This window comes from Alternaria arborescens (genome assembly GCF_004154835.1).
Source record: "Alternaria arborescens strain FERA 675 chromosome Unknown contig_41, whole genome shotgun sequence".
Lineage (NCBI taxonomy): Eukaryota > Fungi > Ascomycota > Dothideomycetes > Pleosporales > Pleosporaceae > Alternaria > Alternaria arborescens.
Window position 1 is genome coordinate 61,919 of NW_021167896.1, and position 23,047 is coordinate 84,965.

General features: G+C 49.5%; 7 protein-coding genes across 7 annotated transcripts; 3 read left to right on the forward strand and 4 right to left on the reverse strand.

The window, feature by feature from the left end:
* Positions 1-4,338: 4,338 nt before the first annotated feature.
* Positions 4,339-5,277, forward strand: AA0111_g10914 (hypothetical protein; the record flags this gene model as incomplete). Its single annotated transcript, XM_028644720.1, has 1 exon — positions 4,339-5,277. One exon carries the CDS (start codon positions 4,339-4,341, stop codon positions 5,275-5,277), a length of 939 nt encoding a protein of 312 aa, XP_028501497.1.
* Positions 5,278-6,330: 1,053 nt separating this feature from the next.
* Positions 6,331-7,646, reverse strand: AA0111_g10915 (hypothetical protein; the record flags this gene model as incomplete). The annotated part of the gene is made up of 2 exons (XM_028644721.1): positions 6,331-6,375; positions 6,594-7,646. The coding sequence occupies 2 exons, from the start codon at positions 7,644-7,646 to the stop codon at positions 6,331-6,333; spliced, it is 1,098 nt and encodes a 365-aa protein (XP_028501498.1).
* A 2,864-nt stretch (positions 7,647-10,510) lies between these two features.
* Positions 10,511-11,154, forward strand: AA0111_g10916 (hypothetical protein; the record flags this gene model as incomplete). The annotated part of the gene is made up of 2 exons (XM_028644722.1): positions 10,511-10,739; positions 10,790-11,154. The coding sequence occupies 2 exons, from the start codon at positions 10,511-10,513 to the stop codon at positions 11,152-11,154; spliced, it is 594 nt and encodes a 197-aa protein (XP_028501499.1).
* A 290-nt stretch (positions 11,155-11,444) lies between these two features.
* On the forward strand, positions 11,445-12,668 carry AA0111_g10917 (hypothetical protein; the record flags this gene model as incomplete). Its single annotated transcript, XM_028644723.1, has 2 exons — positions 11,445-12,050; positions 12,312-12,668. 2 exons carry the CDS (start codon positions 11,445-11,447, stop codon positions 12,666-12,668), a joined length of 963 nt encoding a protein of 320 aa, XP_028501500.1.
* Positions 12,669-14,350: 1,682 nt separating this feature from the next.
* Positions 14,351-17,386, reverse strand: AA0111_g10918 (hypothetical protein; the record flags this gene model as incomplete). Its single annotated transcript, XM_028644724.1, has 1 exon — positions 14,351-17,386. One exon carries the CDS (start codon positions 17,384-17,386, stop codon positions 14,351-14,353), a length of 3,036 nt encoding a protein of 1,011 aa, XP_028501505.1.
* A 707-nt stretch (positions 17,387-18,093) lies between these two features.
* Positions 18,094-20,224, reverse strand: AA0111_g10919 (L-amino-acid oxidase; the record flags this gene model as incomplete). The annotated part of the gene is made up of 2 exons (XM_028644725.1): positions 18,094-19,593; positions 19,649-20,224. 2 exons carry the CDS (start codon positions 20,222-20,224, stop codon positions 18,094-18,096), a joined length of 2,076 nt encoding a protein of 691 aa, XP_028501506.1.
* An 813-nt stretch (positions 20,225-21,037) lies between these two features.
* AA0111_g10920 (putative transporter) lies at positions 21,038-22,888 on the reverse strand (the record flags this gene model as incomplete). The annotated part of the gene is made up of 1 exon (XM_028644727.1): positions 21,038-22,888. The coding sequence occupies one exon, from the start codon at positions 22,886-22,888 to the stop codon at positions 21,038-21,040; it is 1,851 nt and encodes a 616-aa protein (XP_028501452.1).
* Between the last annotated feature and the right edge of the window lie 159 nt (positions 22,889-23,047).

Here is a 23,047-nt window from a genome sequence, read left to right on the forward strand (position 1 = left end):
TGCTGCGAAGAAGGCCAATTGGTCTTAAATCTTGTATTGCATGCTAGCCTCACGCAGAAGCAAAACCCTTAGCATTGAAGAAGTAAGGGCTAGCCTGACTTGACACTAAGGAAGTTGTAGCGTTACTAACATAATTGCCTATCATCATGGAACGAATGATTAGGGCAGGATCCTTGGCATAAGATATGCAACATGCTATGTGTAGCTGAACGACGCACAGATTACGTTCTATCGCACATAGTGTTGCAATGCATTAGCTAGCGCATCCAAAGCATGCAACTATGCAATACAATAGTGGGAGTAGTAAGCAGTATACATACATGTTAAATTCTTAATTCAAAGTAGCAACTACATTGAGCCTTAGAGCGGCGAAGTTGGGTATAAAATCTAATCTTTGTAACGCTTTATTCTAAACACATTAGCTACTTCTTCTCAACACCTCTCTAAGAACAAGTACTTAAACACACTTTATCATCAAAACATCACACTCGCAATATGTCTGCGACCACTTCTACAATGGAGGAGCTTCACCAAACGATCATGAAAGAACAGGTTGCTCGCCTAACCAAATTGCCCACGCCTGGGCTGGGCCCTGTTAATCTTCCAGCCAACACCGTCAGAATCTTCGATGAACGCGGTATCGAGCTCAACCATCACGACGTCAAAATTAAGGGTTTTATGCCTAGACAGCATCATAGATTGCAAAACCGCCATCACAACAAAGCCAAGTGAATTTTCTGGAATCTACCGCTATGCACAGTTCTGACAATGACGGAATACACGCCCAACCTTGAGAGAGGCCAACCAGTGGCTGATGTTCGCCATTGCGGTAAATGCGTTGACCTAGTCGGTACTGACAAGGAGGAATCAGTCGATCTTGAACCTCTTCACATGGCCGATTGCCTCGAAGGCTTCTTCTTTCGAGAGGTTGACTTGAAGATCGGAGCATTTGAGCTGTGGGACCACAGAAAACAGGATATGTCCAGCCAGGACTATGAGTTGGGGGTCCACCAAACTATATTCCTGAGCGAGTGAGCACCAGGAATAGTTCACTCCTTGAAGGACTGGTACCTACATGACAGGGTTAGTTCTCTGCGTTGGCACGCACTTGTCGATCGACAGACAGTCACCTTATTCGAACATGCAGATGGCACCGGCGGTCAATACACAAATGCCAAGGGATGGGGCGATAAGAAAGAAGAAACTGGTTTGTCTGAGCTTGACCATGAAGACAAGTTCAGTTGATTCATGTGGGGATCGATCAATCCTGTGAGAGAAGTGGTGAAGCCGATAGATGTTGTTCCCGATTTATCAAACAGCACGTCGTATCATGCGAAAGCCACTCTATGAAATGGAGGGGGCAAAGAACTACCCGGCAAAATCTCAATCACGGAAAGCGTGACTAAAGAGATTGCTGTAGAAACTACGGACACCTCAGCAATCAGCCTTATGACTGGATATTCAACCACAACCAAAACTGGCGCTGAAGCGATCTCAACCATGGAATTCACATACCACTTTACCTTTGAACACTCCTGGGATCATACTGAGGTCAGGAGCACAAAGGTCACGAAAAGCCAAGTCGTGAATTTCGAGCAGTCGTATATTGGTGAGCCAGGGTTTGATACATACGTTACTCTTGAGGTAATCATTGCAAAGATCCCTCCAAAGCTCTACTCAACTACAACTACTCGCTGGTACAGAGAAGAACTGAGTGATTGCGTAGCGGATGGGGGTCTTTGGAAGCGAGATGAGCCATTGAGCATTAATATAACAGGAAGTTTCTACTCGTCGCTGATATTGAAGATTGAGCGGAAGGAAAGGCCTAAGTCAACGACTGATCGGGTTGTAGACGGGATACAACAAAAGAGCAATGAGGCGATCGAAAAAGCACAGGAATTGACGCACGATGCGTCTAACAAAATTCCGAAATATGGAAAAGATGCGGGCAAGATGTTTGGTAATGTTATGCCTAGATTAGGACAGTAGAACTGGTATCTACTTAACAAATCAAGTGTCACAATAGAATTTGTTGGTTCAACTTGTTCGTGGCTCGTTCCGGCTCGCTATAGAGCTAGCTAATGGTCTGAAGCCATTCGTGGTAGCAGGGAAGCGAGGCCCCGCTTTTTTTTCATCTCGTCTCTCATTCGTGGTCTGCAGCAGCTGCCTTCTCGTGTTCGCTCGTTACAAATGTCCGTTCTTTACTATAAGAAATTGTTGGGATGCCTGTGCAGCGCATGCGAGTTCGTGCAGGGCCGTACTGGCGCCAAGTGTTTAACGTAGCTTTTCTACCCCAGGCTTCCAAAGCAATGCATTAGAATGCAATGCGGCTAGAACGGTACTGACGTGCTATTGAGGACCACGATTAAGGTCCCGAACCCGGACTCTCTAGAGAGCCGAGTCAATCTAGCAGGTTCTGGCGCAATATTGTCTAGGTTTACTGGAAAGGTGGTGTAGACAATGCATCCTTGAGTGTATTCGTAGCAGTGTAGCTGTACTAGAGCTGCGGCTACCAGCAGCTTGGAAGCGGGGTAACCTGGGTGTTAACCTATCTGCTGCATATACTGCCGTAACTGAGATGCCCATTCTCTTCTCTTGGTTTAGCGCAAGCCAGCGTGATGATTTTCCTCCAAGAGAATCGTACCCGGAGTACGCGATCGTGGAAGTGCTACAGCACCTCCCATACCGGTCGAGCCATACGCAGGTAGCAAGTCAGATTCCATGGCAATCATGCTAAGAAAGGAAGCTGTCAAATCTTGATGACTTCATGCAGCGTACTATAACCCGATCGCCTATGCGTCTTGGAAAAAACCAGAAATGCCCTATCGAGATAGATAGGAGGCGATATGCAGACTTTGCAACTACTGTAATCCCTCAGTCTCATGTCGTAAGGGCAGTACGAATACACGGCTGAAAAACCTCCATTCCCAGTTATTGAAAGTATATGGTCAGCCTCTTGTGCTCTGAAATCCTGATCGCGTCCCGTTTCTAGGGACGAGTGTGTATGTCCGAGAGCTGCAATTGCTATTGCATCACCCAAGACGATCCGGTCTCCACAATCATGGTGGGCCTCTGCAAATTTGGAATTGAACTTTGAAGAGCGAAAACAAAAGCGGCATTGCATAGTCTCTGCAAGGCAGGCTGTCTGGCCCCTGGTGCAACGGGCAGGAGAGTGACTGAAGCGCACAAGAGCACGTATCTTCAAGGAACGACTAGCACAACACGAGACCATCTATGACGTGTGTTTCTAGCATCCTCAATCGGTTGTACGTTGTCCGGGAAAAGCATTGAGAAGTCCAAGGCCAGCGTGATGCACAAGATAGCAGAGGTTGCTCACCTAAGCGATAAGTGGAAAAAGGCACGAATAGTTCCAAGTCTGGCCGGGAGCTCTTGGCATAGATGCAGGGACAGTGACAAGGTCAAGCAACTGAATGTATGCGTGATGTTGGGTATTTTACTTTTGTCCGTTATCGCAGCTGTAGCAGTGCACGCTGATGGTGTGCAGGGTGTGTTTGAGTTGCACCAATATGCTTCCTGTTGTGGAGAATTGTGATTGCTTCTTACTGGTGTGTCCGCTAGGACTGCGGCCCGCAGCGACATGCATCCGTCGTGCGCAGCTAGCACCAATGTCTTGCAGACGATGGCGTCTTCTGCAGTCTGTATCCGAGAGCGGAGACGTGGAAAGATCGTCCCACCTCGGTGATCGTTACCGTTAGTAGGGTGTGTCGACAAGGGCTAGTGATTGGCTGATTAGACGAGAAGCGGATGGAGTGCGGCGATATAGACATAGCTAGATACGACTAGTGCAGAGAGGAGGCTAGAGAACGGTAGGAGTAGATGGAGACGAGCGCGAAATGAAATGATAGCAGGTGCAGGAGGTGCTAGAGGAGGTGCGAGGGAGGGTGTGCGGTGCGCTGGTCTGACTAGGGTAGAAGAGGTAGAGACAGGCGAGTGACAGAGGCACATAGGAGGGGGGATTCCACGGCGCACAGAGCATATCTAGCTGCATAGCAGTGTCAACACCTGAACAAGTGGAGGATAGGAAGATCACGATGGGTTCAACTAGTCGCATTGCATTCACGCGCTCTGAAGCTAAAATCCATCTTTTAGAGTTAGAATTCAACTAAGATGTGATGACTCCACACATGAGAGCGAAAAAGCAGATAATGCCTTGTCATAGGGTCACCGCATATCAGCCAACTGTAGCTGGTAACAAAAGCAACGCGAAGGCAGAAATCTTATGTATCAATCCTCGAACATATAAACCATACGCGTCTCCTCCATCAATAAAGCACTATTCTTTCCGCACAGCACAGCCAAAGAGCCAAGCTAGCAAACATGAGTTCGAAATTTTACATCCCTCCTCCATCCATCCGTACGCGCCTTGTGGGTATCTTCTCCAGACAAGTGCTCTTCAGTAGACCGGGTTCGGTCGGTAACTACCATATGTCGCAACCCTACGATGACCAATACTGGTATATCCGACCTGTCGGAAGCAGTCACCCCAATCGATACCTGGTCGTGAGCGGATACACAGATGCAGCTCTCTTTGCCAGTTCCAGCGGGAGTGTGGGATGCTATGCACCCATCGGTAAATACGAGGACCAATATTTTGAGCTTCAGCAAGGTCAAGGAGTCAGATCAGACCAGTTTCGCCTTCATGTGCCTGCGACCAATTCAGTTATTTATTCACGAACCGATCCGGACCCTACAGTCGGGTGCTACCATGCGGATGGAGAACCCTACCCTGACCATTGGTTCAAGTTTGAATTGGAGCCATTGGACCTCGTCCGTACCGATTACGATGTCAAGAACGCGCGTATTCTGAGTACTCAACCGAAGACCATATTCTCGCAAAAGTCGAAGAATGATTCAGACCGGGAGCAAACCCCGACTATCTCGATAAGTGAGACGACCGGACAATCTTCTACTTTCGAAACTGAGGTTGGCCTCGAGTTAGGGGTAACTACCTCATTCAGTGCTGGGTTACCAATCGTGGCTGAGGGCAAGGTCGAAATCAGTGCGAAGATGCATACGAATTTGACAATCGGGACCACAAACACGAGCTCGCAGTCATGGGAAGCTACTGTGTCAATGAATGTTCCTGCGCACTCAGTTTATAGAGTTACCGCTACTGTAATAGAGTCAGTCCTTGAGGTGCCTTTCACATCGACTTGGAAGTCAAAGACATCTGGAGTTACTATGACAACTGAGGGAACATTCAAAGGAAACAGCTGTGGAGACCTATCGACACACTACTTTATAGACAACGAGTAGAAGTACGCAGTCTCCCCAAGAGAATAGTCTCGATTCGAGTCAGATTGAGCTGGTTTTGGTAAGAGCGATAAGAAACGACAAGAGATAAGAAGTGGCATTAAAAGGATAGAACTAAGCAAGTTAGAGTTAGCCATCTTACAGGATACAAGATATATAAGGAAGCTATTCTATGCGTAATCACTACGCGATTCTGAATCTACTCTTAGTGTAAGGGGCTACGCCTAAATACCGCAAGAAGCTACGCTCAAGAACTTTCTACTTCCCTATCTTTGTATCAGTATAGAGAGGATAAATACTGTGATAAGAATTGTAAAAGTACCTTGTACCTAAGATTCCACAACGCAAGACGCATGCACTTTTCAAGAAAATAAGGCGCGCTATAGCTACTTATAAAGCGAGCTTTGCTTATGAGAGGAAGAGTAAGAATTATTCCTTTTACTACTTATGTTTATCGCATAGATATACAAGCTACCTCTTACTATGTTTTGTAATGTGAAGCAAGTACTATTGTCTGTAGTCACGCCTTCTCACAATGTGCAAGGAGGATGCGGAGGTGCGGGCACAAACATCACTGGTAGACAAACGTGACAAGACAAGCTAGATCATCGGCACGATATCGGCTCATTTTTCACTGGTTGAGAATGATACTGCGCTGCATGAGGGTCTGGTGCCATGCATGGTTTGTCGTGCAGTGTCGACGGGAGGACCTCTTGGTCCAAGAACAAAGCAGCCAAACACACTCAGTCCTGAAGATATTGCCAAGATAGAGCGATGCGAAGACTCGTCATTAGCGAATAGGCAGGCGCGATTGTCTTGAAGTTCATATCTCTGTTTAGTACTATAGATATGAGCAGGTATAGCGTTGTACACTTTGCGTGCCGCTGACCTCCACTATTACTTGAGGCACACAAAGACCTTCCCTTCGCTGCGGGATTTGAAGATACATCGAGCAATAAGTCACGACTCTAATAGCTTCAATCTAACAACCGAATGCACTTCAAAGACGCTTTCTACTCAAACTACCGCCGACCATATACATCCTTCCTACTACTTTTAGAGCCCAAGCTTTCCCTCGGCGGAGAAGGCGTAAGCGGCTTTCTAGAAGAGGGTGGTCGAGGCTGGCTCCGCAAACTGGTAGGTTGAGCAATCCCATAACCCTTGCTACCCTCACACCGAGTGCGAGTGTGGAGGCGACTACCGCAGCCACTGCATACGTGAGGGTAGCGACAGTCGCTCAAATTCCTGCAGTCCCCCTCATTCCAAAAGTAACAAGGTCTAGTTCGTCTTCCTGTCTTCGTGGCGGAATCGAAACGAACCCGTTTGTCACGGCGGGCGAGAGGTGGCGATTCAGAAGCATTCCTGCGGCCAAGAACGGACAGTCGATTTATGGTGGATGATACGTTATCATGTTTCTTGTCGTGAGAAATGGTATTGTTGGTATCCGAACGGGAGTATTTGACTGTGCGCTGTGCAGAGATGCCTCGAACATCTTGAAGTCCAGATTCCTGTACGCTCGGAACTCGCTTGCGCTTTTGGTAATCGGCCAACGAGATGTGCTTACGCTTTAGATTAGCGGCCAACGAGATGCTTTTGCGTTCGCTGTCTCCGGTCTCCTCGCTTTCGTCTTTGTCTTCTTCTTCCAGCCCTTTCTCCTTGCCTTTTCCCTTGTACGCGCTTATGTCGTGATCTTCAGCGGCTCTCGCTTGTTCCTTTCCCTTGCCTTTGTGGGCAATTTCCGACTTGTCCTCTACCTCTTCGTCTATCTCACCGTCCTCCTTCTCCTCCCCAACTTCGCAATTGTCCCTCTCTTCAACGGCATTGTCATCTCCATCTTTATCCTTATGTGCTGCTAGTTCTTTGTTGCTTTGGTAGCTGCACGAAGATTCCGGCAGAACAATCATCTCTCCGGGGTGTACGATGTCACTTGACAAGGATGCGGCGGTTTGCGCTTCCCTCGTACATTCACTCGATGCCGCCATACTTGCAGGCTGGGTTGGTCGAGCCCATTGCGCCTTGCCGCAGACGGTGTAGAAATATGTTGAATCATTCTCATCTCTAGCACGGTACCAGCCCTGAGGAAGAATGACACATGATGCCGGCAAGAGCGAAAGTCGTGGTTCGCGAAAGAACGATAATGATAGCGATATTGGATAGGAAGGACCGAAGGCGATGATCTCTGCGCCACATCCTGGGAGACTAGTCTCGTCATCCAAGGGCGATGTGCCATCTTCACTATGATGTGAAGATGGCACTGGAGGAGCTGGACCTGAAGCTTGGCCCGAAGGGTTGTTCCTACGCTCCTTCGCCCTTCGCGCCGCTCCTGCGTTGTTCTTGGCCGACGCCTTGGAGTCCGGTCGTCGTGACGACATGGTGGTCTTTGTGACACGTGTCGGACGTCCCATTCGGTTATCTCTTTCTGGCGCCGGGCGCAAAGAAATACGAGCTGTGAGATTGTCGGAACGTTTCGAAGCCATGGGCGTTACTTCCGGAAATGAGGAACGGTCGCGATCGTGGGGTAGTGATGGGGATAACGGAGAAGATTTGAGGACATCGATTACTACAAGTGGAGAGAGCTGGTCAGAATTGGCAGGTGCGAATGAAATAACATTCACGCATCTCGGAGCTGCTCAGATGGCGAGATGTTATGAGCATCATGTCGACCCTCGCCAGTTGTGCACCAGTTATGGTTACAATGAATCACGTATTCCTGTGATAGCGGCGAAGTCTGGGAGGTTGGTCGAGGTTGGGCTGACTTACAACTCCTGTCTTGGAACATTTTCGATGTAAGAGGTCCCATGCTGGGGGAGCTGAGAGGAGCTCAGAAGTCACATCGACTGATGTTTATTATGGCAGCGGTGAGCTTTCGGAGGCTGGACAGAAGATGCGCATTTGATAGCCCACATACTCTTTAACTTGTTCTCCGGGTGAAAGTCTGAATTGAAGCCGTATATCCATGGAGCGCATGTTTGTTTGCGTTGGTGCATTGACCTTCATGCGATGAGCCGACGTGGCTGCAGTGTCGTCCCGTTCGTCAACGCCGCATCGCAAAAGTGAGTCGGCACGACTGTGAAAAATCGTACTGCTGTCAAAAGCGGGCTCAATCCATTGTTCATGGCCTTGACGAGTGGATCGAGAAGTGAGTCAAAGATGTTGAGTGATCAAGTTCAACCGCAATGCGCCACATCGTTTTGTTGTGCTCACAATGCGAAGTGGGAATTTTTTGCACTACGAGGATGATTCGTGCGAGGGACACCGGAGTGGGTGTCGTCGCAAACCTGCCTTATAGAACCCACGCCGGATATCTCGTACATAGCGCACGCTCAGTCGTGTTGTCTGTTTTGAGAGCATCAAAGATCGTGTGCTCCCAAACTCACAATGGTTGGATTCCAGTACATCACACATGGCAAAGGAACTGTTAGTTACCGTCATGCGCTCGAGCCGAAGGCACTACATATGCGCGTGTTACGAGTGACGACAGGGGTGCTTGGAAAAGCGACCAGGCATCTTCAAAGTGGTAACGATAACTGACAACCGGCAGGTGCTTTCAGAGGTTCAGCATGCGCCTTTGGATCTTAAGTTGAGTGCGATATCATCAGAGAAGCTCAAGATATCAGGCTTGGTGCTCAATCCAATTTCCTTACTTGAACGTGCGGTGATGTCGCGGACACTGTGGGGCGACTCGTCCGCTCATTGGCCGCCTTCCACCTTCACCTTCCTCTTTCCTCCAACGCTAGCTGCGCTCGCTACCGCTGGTGAAGTAGCTGCACCAAGCCACACCCAGTATGTATTCTTTGATTCTCTGCCACAAACCGTTCTCTCTTCTACACTCCACCCACTCCTCAACGCAGAAAAATAGAACGGCCAACGCGACGTCCAACAAACTCCCAGATCTAGCTCGGACAGGGCTGACAACGACCGCCATCCCCCACTCGCTTTTCTTTCACGTTTCCTGGCCATTACACTCTCCTCTTTTCTGATCTCTTTGCAATGCACCATGCGCAGAGCCACTTCGACGGCAATGACACAACTCCGTCAGCCAGGCTCGCGTATTCTTATCATTCTTTAATCTTATCAAAAGTTTCCCGCGAGTTTTGCTGCCTTACGTGGGCGAAAGTCACTAGTCCAGGTACATTGGACGATATGACTGACTGATGGGCTCGCCGGCAGAGAGTCTGATTCAACACGGGGGCAACTCGGGAGGCTGACCACCTCACTGCTGAGAATCTTCGACACACCACCAAGTGCCTTTCGGGAGGCCAGCTCGTGGCGCTGGGCGGCAGCCACAATGAACGAAGTGTACCTGTTACCAGGGAGCCGCCCATCCTTTTCATTGGTTTGTTGGACTTGTCCAATGATCGAGGAAGAGGAATCGTCTTCGGGTACCTTTTTCAGCACCTACTTTGGTCGTTATTCTGGTAGATCAGCACGGGTACTCTGAGAATCCAATATCGCCACACGCGTGTTCATTGTTGCTTTATGCCAGTGCACATAACACAAAACCTCTAATGTGTCTCTACCTCTTCGACATAGACGCGCTTCTTTGGTGAAAAAGAAGGTGATCAGCTCTTTCATTCTATGCCAGAATCGTGGGGCTTGTAGGCCGTTTGTAATGCTTTCTCGCGCTCGTCCACCGCGTTAAGTTGTTTACATAAGTGAGCCATACGACACACGCGACCGCGATTCGGTGTTTGGTAATCTTATACTTGGAAGAACCTGTTCGTTTCCACTTTGGTGTTTATTTACTCACAACAACAACCTTTGCCACAGAACAAGAGATGCCGCGTCGCAATGTCAAACCCGGCGGGAAGCAGCGAGAGTACGTTGAGATACTATTCGGATGAACGACAATCACTGACAACATGTAGGAAGCGCGGTGCAGGACGTATTTCGTTGTCACAGCGCAGGTTTCTCGAATGTCTGCGTAACCTACCCCAAGAGCTCCTGAACATGGTCTTCCGCTATATATTTCTTAACAACCACGCGCCCGACGTTCTATACAAACTTGGGCTGCTCACATCATTTTCTTCGTGATGAGATATTCAGCTGACACTGAAGTCTCAGATATCCAACGGGTATGGCGGACAATGTCACGATGAAGCCTTGGCTACCCAACTACGTCTAAAACTCGCTCGAAATCAACTCCACTCACTGGAAAGCTCTTGTCAAAGCAGTGATGGAATATCAGACATATATAGCACCTGCGTTTTCTCACAGACAGAATGGCAACATAGACATGGGTCAAGCCCTCATCACACCTACCGGCAGCTTCTTCGTGGGACACAAGCTACGTCCTTCGGGTGGCGAACGAACAATATGGTCAGATGGCGTTACCTCGGACTTGCAGGTCATAGCAACACCGTATGGCCGTTGGGGAATATTGGAGTGCTGGGAGCACTTCCATCCAGCAATGACATTCAATGTCCAAGCGCAAGCTGAGGCACTACATCTTGCCTCGTGGCCATGTGAGTCGACCTTGTACGCATAAAGTGCTTCCATACTAACATCGCTGGAGACACACCGGATGCAGCGGATCCTCAAGCAGAGCCCTTCGAATCTCTCGAGATAAACCTGGCGGCTGCAAGAGTATATGCTGTTAATAGCAATGCGCCACTCGTTTTTGCCTCAGTCGGTAACGCAAGGTTCCTTGATGCACAGGGGCTTGACCTCTCGGTCATCAAAGCAAAGTCGACGGAGGAACAGTCACTGCTGTATCACTTTTTCAACACCTCTGGGCTTGCTGAGACAGTACCTTACTCCACAGAAGGCGAGCAGAGCTGGGGTATCCTGCAGCAAATCTATGACAGCTTTCCAAACTACATCCCGAAAGTGGTCGGCACTTTCGTGCAGAGACGGGTCAATCCTACCTCGGATCTGTAGTCATTTAATCACGAGTATGTACTATGGTTATATAAAATACAGTCTTGCAATCGGTCCGTATGTTACCATGTGATGGTTTTAGTTGAGGGCGATCACCTATCACCGTTCACTCCTCGATGCTCACAACACTACTATCTCCATCACTACAACGTACCTGGGGTAGCGTTATTCTGCTCAACACTGGACTGGAAGCTTACCACTTATTCCTCACGTCAAACTCTGGCTGTGAGGTTGATCTTTCACGATATACCGCGGCGAACCGAGATCAATCGTTGATGTCAGCCAACACCATGCCTCCCTCACACAGGATCTCCACAGAAGACCCAGAACCACTCACTTGGCTTCTTCAATCATTCGCCTTCGGCAAAGACCAAAAGACTACCGGTTTTACGAGCCTGTTCTTGGATCGCGCGAACGCAGAGTTCGGGTTCATCCGGTATAATGCCTACAATGCCGCGGTCTTTCCACGCGATCCCGAAACAGATTCAGCAATGTACTTCCAAGCCGAGGGTGCGCGCGCAGCAGCTTGGAGGGAGAAGTGCAAGAAGTTCTGTGTCCTCTTCCAGCATCTGCAGCTTGACCTAGAGTTTGCTTCGCCAGATCTCGCTCGCTCGTTTCTGGACATGTTGGGAGACATTATGATGGCAGCAGGCAATCAGTTCTACACCTATGAAGTTCCGCCAAAAGGAGCATTCATGAGGGCCGACTTCGACATGGAACAGCAGGGCTTCACCGGCCGCGCTACGGAGCCTTGGATCGCGGTTCAAAACGAGTCATCCGAGTGGCCTCACCTTCGCAAAACAGATGAGTGGTCAGACTTCACTATTTTCGCAGGAGGTAGCCAGTTTCTGGTGCATCGCATCAAGATTTGCAAAGAATCAAACTACTTCAAAGCGGTATGCAGCGGTGGGTTTCGAGAAACCGTACAGCAATCTGTCGTCCTACCCGAATCAGCGCAAGTCGTATCGTCTTTGCTCGATGAGATGTATGGCATCTACAACCCTACGACCGGTTGAATCTTCACGAACTTCATACCCCGCAAGGCGATTGAAAAAGAGCATATGCTTAATCGACTAATCGATCTTTTCATTGCCGTGGACAAAGTGTGTCATGCCAGATTCTTACTCTTCTGGCCGCGACACTAACTAATTGAGCAGTACAACCTCGAAGCCATCAAGCGCAAGGCTGCAGAAGCCATCATCGACCGGCTCCCTTTCGTCAACAATGCGCTCATGATCGTCGATCTCGCCACTTACATATACCACGAGAGGTGTCCGGAGAACGATCGCGGCTTACGTAAAGCCATCATTGCGTGTGTTCGGACGAGGATGCCTGTTATACTAGGAGACGAGAGCGCGTGGAAGGAATTCTCAGAGAACAAAGATGTACTGAGAGCGTTTCATTTGCATACGTGTGAGATGGACGGTGTTGACGGTAGTAATGGTGATACAGTTGGGATTGGGGCTGGTATGACCACGCCGCCTGCTTCGCCGCATACGATGGCTGGGCGGTAAAAGTTAATGCGACGTAAGAGATCTTGCGCGTAGTAAGACTGTATTGGTAAAATAGGGTTGAGGCAAGCCAATGCGAGGTTTTACTCTGAGAAGGCACGATTCATCTGCATGTATATGTAACAAGGCGATTGTCCTAATCTGCCGCATATATCGATGAGGCTGCGGCATGCTGATGACAATACCTTCGACCTTGAGCGTACTCCTGTATGTCGCTACAATCTGGTGCTTCACATTCGTGATTCGCGCAATGCTCGCGGAGACCGTCTCGGACGAAGTATTGTTTCCAACTGCGAAGGACTCCAGGGTCGAACCAGTCCCAATGGCCGTACTCTTTCCGTGTGTTTGGACAACTCAGATGAATGCAAGTATTGTTGTGGTCGAGACAGAACCTTTCGTTTATGCTTTTGATAGCCGAGCACCCCGACTTGGTACATTGAGCGTGGTTGTGGCATAGGTCAGACGATTCGCGGTGGGGATGAGGACACCCTTGAGCGGCGCAACGGTGGTGTAAACACAAGGCGAACATTTGGTCAGATGTCTCCCCCCCCCCTGTTATGCGTAGGTCACAAACAACCGGACGCATCACATGTGTGCGCGATGCAGTAGTAGCAACCTTGAGAATAGTCTGCCCCGAACTCGCTACAAGTAGTTGTTGTGATCCTGCAAACATAATACGCGCAGGCTGTTCGCCCGTCAGACATGGGCTGCGAGCAGCCTGGATTTTGGCAGCCATGGGCTCGGCAATACGGAGTTCCTGCTGCGAAGTTTGATTGCTTTGGACAGTCGAGAATGCGACAGGAATACCAATGATTAGCACAGAACGGGGAGTTTTGTTGATCGCTGTCGGGATGGTGCCTCGGTGTACTACAGCCAGCTTTTAGGCAATTCATAGCTTGATGGGACCAAAGGCAGTGTTCCAAGTCCGAGTGTAGTTGTTGAACCACAAGTACGACGTAGACGTATGCGTAAACCAAAGGACGGACGTAGAAATATAACTAAACCAAGCGGCTGAAACATCGGGCAGCTATGCGTTTTGAGGCTTGATTGCTAAGGTGATATCACCAGCCTCGCGAATGGGCTGTTGGCTAGCTGCCCAACACGACGACCTGGGTAACAGTAGTGGCTAGGCGTTTTCATCGTGATAGAAGTTTCATTCTACCAAAAAAGCCCTCCACAATTCATATTGGCGGGTCCGATCGTGCCTTTAGAGGTCAGGTATCTGTGCTAGGTTGGGATGCGCTGACCGGTTTTCACACAGCCTGAACCAATATGCATCTGTGACGGCATTATGCCTTGTTTTGAGCTACCGCATTATAAAATCTTTGCGCTAGGTCATGCTTGCGCACCGCTTCTAGGAGTGATGTTGAAGCACACCTATCGCGGTGGTAAGATGATATTGTTGTGAAGTCATGCCTTACGGGCGGTCGCTGATTGGTCGGATCGTCGCACTCCAATTCTAAACCGTGCGGATTGGGATTCGTCTTCATCAAAGTAGGCCCGGGTCGCAGCATTATAAGGCTTCGATTGCTATCAGCTGGACAAGAGATGTTCAAAGCCTGATAGCTTAAGACTATCGCGACTATCGATAGAAATTAACAGGAGTATCATATAAAACTAGTCAAGTACCCAAGATAGACTAGCTCTAGCAAAACCCGAAGGGGAGCATTCATCCATTATTGAGATCATTGATATATCCATTTATTAAAGAGAAATCCCTCTTGGCCAGAACCAGTTGTTTCACTGCTGTTTCTCTTCTTGTTTGAGGAAGGGGTGATCGTTATGCGCTCCTCAGTGTTCTTGAGAGGGGAAGAGATGTTTGGTCTATGCTTCGTGGTATTTCTGAGCGTAACATGAGGTATAGCTACGGGCGTATGGTGTGCCGGGGGCTCTTCACGTCCTCTGTCCCGTGCTTCAAGCTTGCCGAACAGATCCGGGTCTGTATCGCTCATTGATCTACCCAGAAGGCGATTTACAAAGCTTCCAAAGACAGAGTTCTTGAGCTTTCCAGGCATCGTCGAAAGACTGGATTCAGCTCCCGTCGAATCGAAACTTTGTTGTCTCTTTGGCACTAAAGGCTTTTTCATTGTGGAACGGTTTTCTGGTTTCAGGAATGTTGTACTGCTTTGATTCGAGTCTCCTGTGTGGTGTTGGACTGAACTCTTTGCAGGGTCAAGATTCTCAAAACTGCTTTCTCGATGGCACTTAGAGATATCTTGGCTGGAGGGTGGTGCTCTGCCTCGCACTTGATTGATTTCTAGTCTGGGAAGTCCTACTCCCACTGCACAGCTTGCATCCGATTTTTTTGCGCTACTCTGCTCACTGACAGATGCAGAATGCCTCGGTGATGGTGTCCGGTGAATCAGTACTTGTGGCTCTTGGCTGTTCTCATCCCCAGTATAACCCTCAAAGAAATGGTGACATTCCTCGTGAACCAGCTGTCCTTTACCGACCAGCGTTCTGGTTTCTGATCCGAGTGGTTTATGACACCAAGGACAGGGATAAAGCTCCTGCCAGTAACGGTGCTCGGGATCCTTGCAGTAATGGGGGAGTAAAACGTAGTTCCCGGTGCACCACTTGCTGCACTCGATGGCTTTCAACAAACGTTTGACATTGTAATAATATGACGGTAAGTAGACCATATCGAGATTGGATGTGCCTCTCGTGTCTGTTTGCTCGTCAATCATACGAAGGCCGTACACTCTGCGGCTGGATCTGGAAACGAATTTGAGAAGTCTCTTAGCAAGATGGTAACCCTCGGCGCAGAGTTTGCCATGTCGACGGAAAACCTCTAGTGGATTTTCGCAAGAGAAGCAAGCACACGCGTGCTCTTCAAAATTCTTAGCAGCTTCATCTTGGTATGGACTGAGTTGTTGTAGTACGAGCGTGTGACTAGCAAACTTGCCAGTGGCGTCGTGGAGATATGATCTCTCATCATCATCGGTTGGACGATAGTATTCCTGCCCGAATGCAACATCCGGATGACGTACCGGTGTGCTCGATACGTTCGGATGATTTACGATTGCTTCTGTGTCGTCGACCAAATCAGAGCTTGGTAGAGTATTATGCTCTATCTCCGTCTCAAGACCACTCTCTGGTTTCCAGATGCTAGCATCAAAGTATGGAAACGGGAGTTCCGGCGCGGAACGTTCGTCTCCCTCGAAGAAAACATTGTCAGTCGAATCTTCTGATGTACCTTTGAACCGTGCAGCTCTCTGGTCAATCAAAGAGCTGCTGTCAGTCTCAGCAAAATGGTCCATTCTGCTCAGAGGAGTTGAAATTCTCAATTTCCCTGGCAGTATGGTTTGTATATCTTGACCAGGATCTTGCATTTCGGAAGGTATTTTTGTTATTGTTGATTCCGATGTTTGCGGAGCGTGCAACGGACCTATTGATTGGTCTTCGCTTTCTTCTGACAAGGACCACGAATCTCCAGAAAGATCGTCCTCATTTTCCTGGCAGCACAATCCTTTAAACATGTGTTGTACGGACGAGTCAACACAAGTCTCTCCGATATGGTTGTCAAGAGTGTGGATATTCCAACGGTCTGTTGGCTTTCGTTGCAGCATATTTTCAATCCAGGTAGACGGGATGAGATCACTTGGTGGTCCTGGGGAGCATCGAAGGATTTCGATCCATTTTGTATTGGCTTCGAGATTCGAATGGTACTCATTTGCGCCAGAACCATTAGCGGTCATGTGTATCCGTAAATCCTCAAGCGTGTGGCATCTCAGCACTGTCCACATCTCCAAGAAAACGCAGCCGAATGACCAGATATCAGATGATGAGTTGCGTTCAGTGTATGCGATAACTTCAGGGGCGCAATATCGAGGGGTTGTGGGCGGTGCCGTCAATGTTATGCTGCTGCCTCGATCGGACCAATCAAGAGCTGTTCCAAAGTCGGTAAAGTATACTTGATCGCCCTTAATTAGTACATTTGAGGGTTTGATGTCCTTGTGTCGAATGCGATTATCGTGCAGGTAACATAGTGCGGATGTCAAACAACCAAAGAAAGGTCTCAAGAAAGATCGAGATCCTTCGTCAAGATGCGCCCTTTCTAGGAACGTCTGTAGGTTTGTATCGGCAACCGGAAGCATAACAAGGGCCACATATCTATTATCCGTGTAACTGCCGACCAGCTCGACGAGGTGCTTATGCGACAATTGCTTGAGATTCGATAATTCATTTGTGAAACTTTTCAAGACCTGCTTGTCCTTCTTAAAGGTTCTTCCTCTCGGTATGAGTTTTCTTGCGTACTCCTGATGACTTATGGTGCTAATGACACGGTCGACGAATCCGAATCCGCCCTTGCCAAGCTCTCCTACCTTCTTCAAGGGTACCTCTGTAGAATCGCTGAAGTGTCCATGGGGTGCGTGTCGTTCGAGATTAAGTGCATCTTTGTTGTAGACAAGGTGCTGCAACTCGAGGAATCGAAGTCGTGCCGAATGATCGTGTAGCGCTTCCGGTAATGTATTCTTCGTGAACGGAAAGTGGACATCCGTGATGTCGCTGTCAATGAATGCGTCTATCGCATCTAGCCGGTCAATCTTTCGGAGAAGGCTATACAATCTCGGGACAAGACTCCAACGTTCTCGTGCACATCGCGTCAAGACGTCTGTGATGCCGCGAATGTCGTTTTCAGTAAACGGCGTTAATGTGTTTCCAGTGTTGGCTGGGAACCATCTCCGTAGAAGATCGTCTTCGAAGCTTTGCAGGGCCATTAGGCGGATTCATGTGAGAGGAATCACCACTCAGGCGGGAAATCGTTAAGCGGAGGTTCGTATAGGCCAACGTCGCGAAGAGATCGAAGTAGTGATCCAATGCGCATTTGTTCCGTGTCTCATCAAGAAACGACAACTGGGATAGTGATAATTTGGCGGTAGTGGTAGGATGAGTGACGGGGAAGGGCAGCGCCTGCGCGAGGCGAAGGATAGAGGGGGCAATAGAAACCGCCCCCAATCGTGCTGACCAGTTCATGCAGCCCCTCCATCTATTTGTTATCTAACTAATCAAAGCGGCATGCGCCGCAATGATCCCTTCCAAACACCAACCATCGAGAAACTTTGATAACGTTGCAATTATACTCAACAAAAGAACGAGCGCATCGCTCGTGGACAGCTCCCATGATAACCGGTCTCGCATTACACACCAAAAGCTCCCGGCATTGCATCTTCCACAATTCAGTACGTTATCGCAATCATCATATCGCGTAGCGTCGACAGGCACAAAAAGGAACGGAAACCCGGTAAAGCTTAAAAACGATTGCAGTTGGAAATCTGTTGTGGGCGGTCAGGCAAGGTGGTGTCTCTCATTACGGGGGAGCTCCCAACGCCACTTTCCTGTGCTCCCATGTCCTGGCCTATATTGGGTATAGCGCCATTACTCCTTCGTATTAGCACAAAGAATGTCAGCTCAAGAGAACATACTTCTAAACAGTAATAAACCTCGCCATCCAAGTCTCCGTAATCTGCTTCGCCTCCTCCACAAGCCCCATATCAAGCAAGACCTGCACAGTCCCCCTCGTCGCACTCTCCAACGCACTAAAAATCCACGTATGCGTAAACGTCGCCGCCTCCCCAATGAAAACAGTATTATACTCGGTCTGGTAAAAAGCCGGAAGATACAAATGCTGCTGACCAAAAATCTGCATGGTAAAAGCTCCAGCCTGATGCTCATCCTGCTCCCAACACTGTCGCGCATAGTTGCCCGTCCAATTTTCCTCAATCACATCTCGGCCGTGCATTTCGATAAAGGCGTGTTTGATGTAGGCCATGTGCTCGGCTTCGGGCATGGCACAGGCGACTGTCGCTTCGTAGTCGGAGAGGTAGGAGGCGAGCATGGTTCCGGGGCCTGTGGCGTTGATTTGCCAGGACGGGTAGCAGATTTGTCCGAGTTGGGGTTGGTATAGACGTGTGCACCCGCCGATGATGGGCTGCGGGAGGTGCTCCCAGAAACGCGTTTTGAACTGCACGGCGACTTTGCAGGCGTTGGCGAAGAGGGTGCGGTCGATGGCGCGTTTGAGGAGGCTGGAGTAGCGGGGGAGATGCCAGAATTTCATGAGGTTCAGGGGTACGCTGTTGAGAACGTAGTCGAAGTTTTCAATGTTGTCTGGTGTCATGAAGGCGTCGGCTCCGGTGGGCTTCCAGGATACGGACATTGTTTTGTTGTTGTCGTTCCAGTGGAGGCCGTTGATCTTGGCACCGTATTGGACTTTGTCCTTGACTAGTGGCTCGAAGGCTGCCGGCATCCTGGAGAGACCGCCTTTGATGGTTACCCATTTGGTGGCAAGGAAATAGACGGTCTCGTACTCCCACATAGGCCAGTAGATGTGGGATTGACCAACCTCATCGGTGGTGTTGAGATCGAACTTCAGCTTGTTGCGGAGATAGGCAACCTCGGAGTAGTCGAACATGCCGTCGTCTTTGGCCTGCTTGTAAGCTTTGAAGATGTTGGTGGCGTACATCTTGACGCGCTCCTTGTCCAGACCCTTGAACTCGTCAAGGGCAGCAATGGCGTCCTCGGCAGCAGTGGCATTGCCATATGTTGTCGGGTTCTTATATGCGGGATCATTTGCTATCTCAGTCCTGCTGGGAATGGTTCCATCGGGACGGCGGAAGGGACTATCGGCGGGAGTGTTGGGAGAAGTCTGGATCCATTCGATAAAGTCAACAAGAAGGTCCTTGTTACCACCATTACGCTCATTGAGAACTTCGGCCAGTTGGAAGATCATGCGTTGATCGTTGAAGGGAAACGTCTCGTTGGTCTCGGAATCAGTGATCTCGTATGGGAAACGCATGGGTCCAAGCTCATGGTATTGGCCTTCATCCGGAGAAGTGCCGTTGAGATAGACTGTACGAATGCGGCCACCAATACGCTGAGATGACTCGAGGATCTTCCAGTTGTGGATGCCAACAGAGTCTAGCAACAGCTGTTGGTAGTTTCATTAGCGTACTGTTGGTATTCCTCATATTTTGAGTACCTACAGATGTCATGAGCCCAGATATTCCTCCGCCAAGGATACCGAAGGATTTGCTCTTAGCTGAGGCTACAAACACCTCATCCGGCTGCTTCTGCTGCAAGTATGCAACCCCATCGAACCAGTTACTGTCGACTCCCGCGACATCGACAAACGACTTCTTCTCACTGCGGCGAGTGCGACGCTTGCTGACAATAACCTCTTCTGACTTCCCGATGAGCTCTCCATCAAGGAACGCATGGAGACATCCGGCGGACATCTCGGCTGAAGTCAACCAGACAAACTTGTTTGGCCGCCTTTTCTCGTGTTCTTCATGGCGTTTAGCCAAAGGATGAGCGCCAACATGTGTTCGGCCGATATGTTGCTTTGCAGATAGGATGGAAGCACCAGTGTCACATGCTGCGTATGTGATTGTGAGCTCACCATCGACATCTCCGACATAGTCAACGACGATGTTCTGAGCGCTTCCGGGTGTAGCTCCAGTTAAAGGAGCAAAGGTAACTGATGGGTGGCTCAAAGGCTTGGACTCGGAGAGCGAAGCAATGCTTGCCAGAAGTGGCAGCAATTTGATAAAGGGCGGCATGCTGGTTGCTGATGTAGGATGAAGCCGCTGGTCAACAACATCTTGTAGTGGTATCTCTCTATGCCTTCTTATGGATCTTCCAGAAGAACTCCTTGGCAAGCCAAGAATCGCTGGTATCTACCTTGATGTCCTCCATATCCACTGTTGAGTATCTATCAGTCATCCCGCAATGTTATCGTGCACCGCCTTGGGTTTTTCTCCAGGTAAGCTCACCGAAGAGCCGCCGGCAAACCGCCGGGGTCATGTTCGCTATACCATTAGCTCAGTGCCTCTGGTAAAGAGGACTACTGGTAGTTCTGAATGTTTGGGACCATCTTCAAGAACTCTAGGCCCCCAGTTACGAAGTTCTTTGGGTTATCGCCTGCAGCTTCGTGTCTAGATCCACCCGCGTAGTCCGGTGTCCGCATGCTCGGGGTCGGCATATCTGGATCCGATCAATGATTGGAGCGGGCAATATCCTTGAGTCTTGGCCGATGGAAGTAGACAAGTGTAGGCGATCGTGACGGTCCGTCGGCTGGGCGCTACCATGCCAAGAGCAAAATGGTAGAATGCCAAGTACACCTGAGTACAATCAGGTAGTTTTCCCGCTCCGAACGACGGGCCCATCAACCCAACCACCACCTACGGCATAGATACTGTGATATTCTGCTGTCATCATTTACAAGGTGCCAAGACAGTATCGCGGAATATATCAACTTTCAACGTTAGTGTACTAAATCTCTGCTTTTTATTTTTTTTTACAACACCGCACAGGCCTGTAGCTTCAATCGCTACTTTCGCCCTTTTGCAAGTCTCTCAAACGACTTCGTTTGATCAATCCGTCCTCTGAAAACTGTTTCTTTCTCTACTAGGCCCTCCGACAACGCCCATCTTCTCTTCGTCAGTACTGCGCCTTTCGCCTCTTTCAGCCTCTTCGCTCTCTTCCAGTACCTGGTTGTTTGGGTTTGGTTCTACAACCTGACCGTGATTACCACCTACCGACTCCATAGTGAACGGACTCGCAGTCGGCGCATCAAGAATTCCCAACTCCTCCTGCGTAAAGAAGTTGGGCATCAAGAATGTTCGCATCGGGATATACAACAAGATGAAGACGGGGAAACCAATGGCGGCAATAGTTTGAGTGATCGCAAACGTGGCACCAAAGCCGATGAGTTCGAGGCCAACGAAAGCCCAGATCACCCATCGGCGCTTGATCTGTTTCAACGGGTCGGATCGTGGTGTAAGGTGCTTGTCCTTCGCGAGAAAGACAAGCTTCGCCGTAATGCCATTTGCTTCCAGTGCCTGAATGCCCATAACGAAGAACAAGCCTGCTAACACAGCTTGTGGGATAAGATGCAGAACGATGAGAAGAGGTCCGCTCATAGTACCTAGCGTCAGAAGTCCTTGCGCGAGGTTCGATACTCGCTGCTCTACCACGTGGTCGACAACCCGCTTGGCATGTCCTTTGTTCTCTTCGTCGTCCGAGTCGGACACAGTGCGTGTGACGCAAAGCGACGTGGTGTGGAATGGCGCCTGCGGGATGAGGCCGTTAGGGAACGGGATGCCTAGTAGCCCGGCAACTCCAGTTGTTATGCCCAAGAGGAATATATCCCAGTGAAAGCCCGCTGGTTTGCGTAACGGAAATTCCGTGCCTTGCGCGATTAGACTGGAAACGTTATGGTCAAACCAGAAAAGAATGGTCAACAGTATGGCGAACGGAATAGCGAGAAAGACATCACCAACACTTATGTCCCAGAAGTGTATGAACCATCCGCGATCCGTGGTCGGAAAGAAGGCTTTCGACGTAGGTAGCTTGAGCAACTCAATGCCAGCCATCTTGCCAATGTGCACGAAACCAGTGAAGAAGATGACTGTAAGTGGTGTGCCATAGTCTTCGACAAACTTTCGAACGTGCCGCTGAAGCAGGGATGATTGCCCAACGATGCCACAAATGTATGCGACCGCGGTGACCAGCAAAGCAATCACGATTGAGAGATATGCCGACGCGTCATTGACAGCCCATTGCCTCGTCAAGACCTGTATCCCCTTTTGCAGATATATGAATGCGACGTAGAAGCCGAAGATGTCGCAGGAAAAGCGCGTGACGTATCGTAAGCCGTTACAGGAATTCGTGAACGCGAGAATCCAATGAAAGATCAAGGACCATATGCCAATCCAGCACATGAATGCGAAATAGTTGGTTCCCCGTGGGGTAATGATATCGTATACGGTGTAGTTGAAGACGGTGATTGGTCCTGTGACGCCCACGATGACCAGCGGCTGCGCTGCTGCGAGAGAGAAAACGACAGATGCTAGCGCTGAGGCAAGAAGAACCTCATTGACACCAAAACTCTCATTCGTCTTTTCAAACATGTCCAGCGAGAAAGCGAGCGCGGGCAAGATGTTCGCAAAATACATGTAGACTGTCGCAGGCACCACACGATAGTCCCACGCATCTTTCCAGTCGCTCCAATAGAACGGTGCTCGTCGCCGCACATCGTTTATCATGCCACTGAACAGGCGTGTCCTCCACCAAGCATTCTTGCTTGAGGCTGCAGTTCCGCGCGACTGGCGCGTGTTCTCCCGATGGAGATGGTTGTTCGATGTGGCATGGCGCTTCGAAGGGCGAAGCATACGCGACTTCCACGACCTGTTCGCGTAATTCGAAGACATTGGTTCGTCCATGGCGAGACCGTGGCCCTGGGTGGGTACGCTACGGGTATTTTGCTGCAGGCGGAATTATAACGGAGATGTCGTCATGACCGGACAATCTCTGCAGATATGGGCGTTTTCCTGGCGATTGAAGCACGAAGATCAAAGGTCGTCCCAAGGAGTACGTATTTC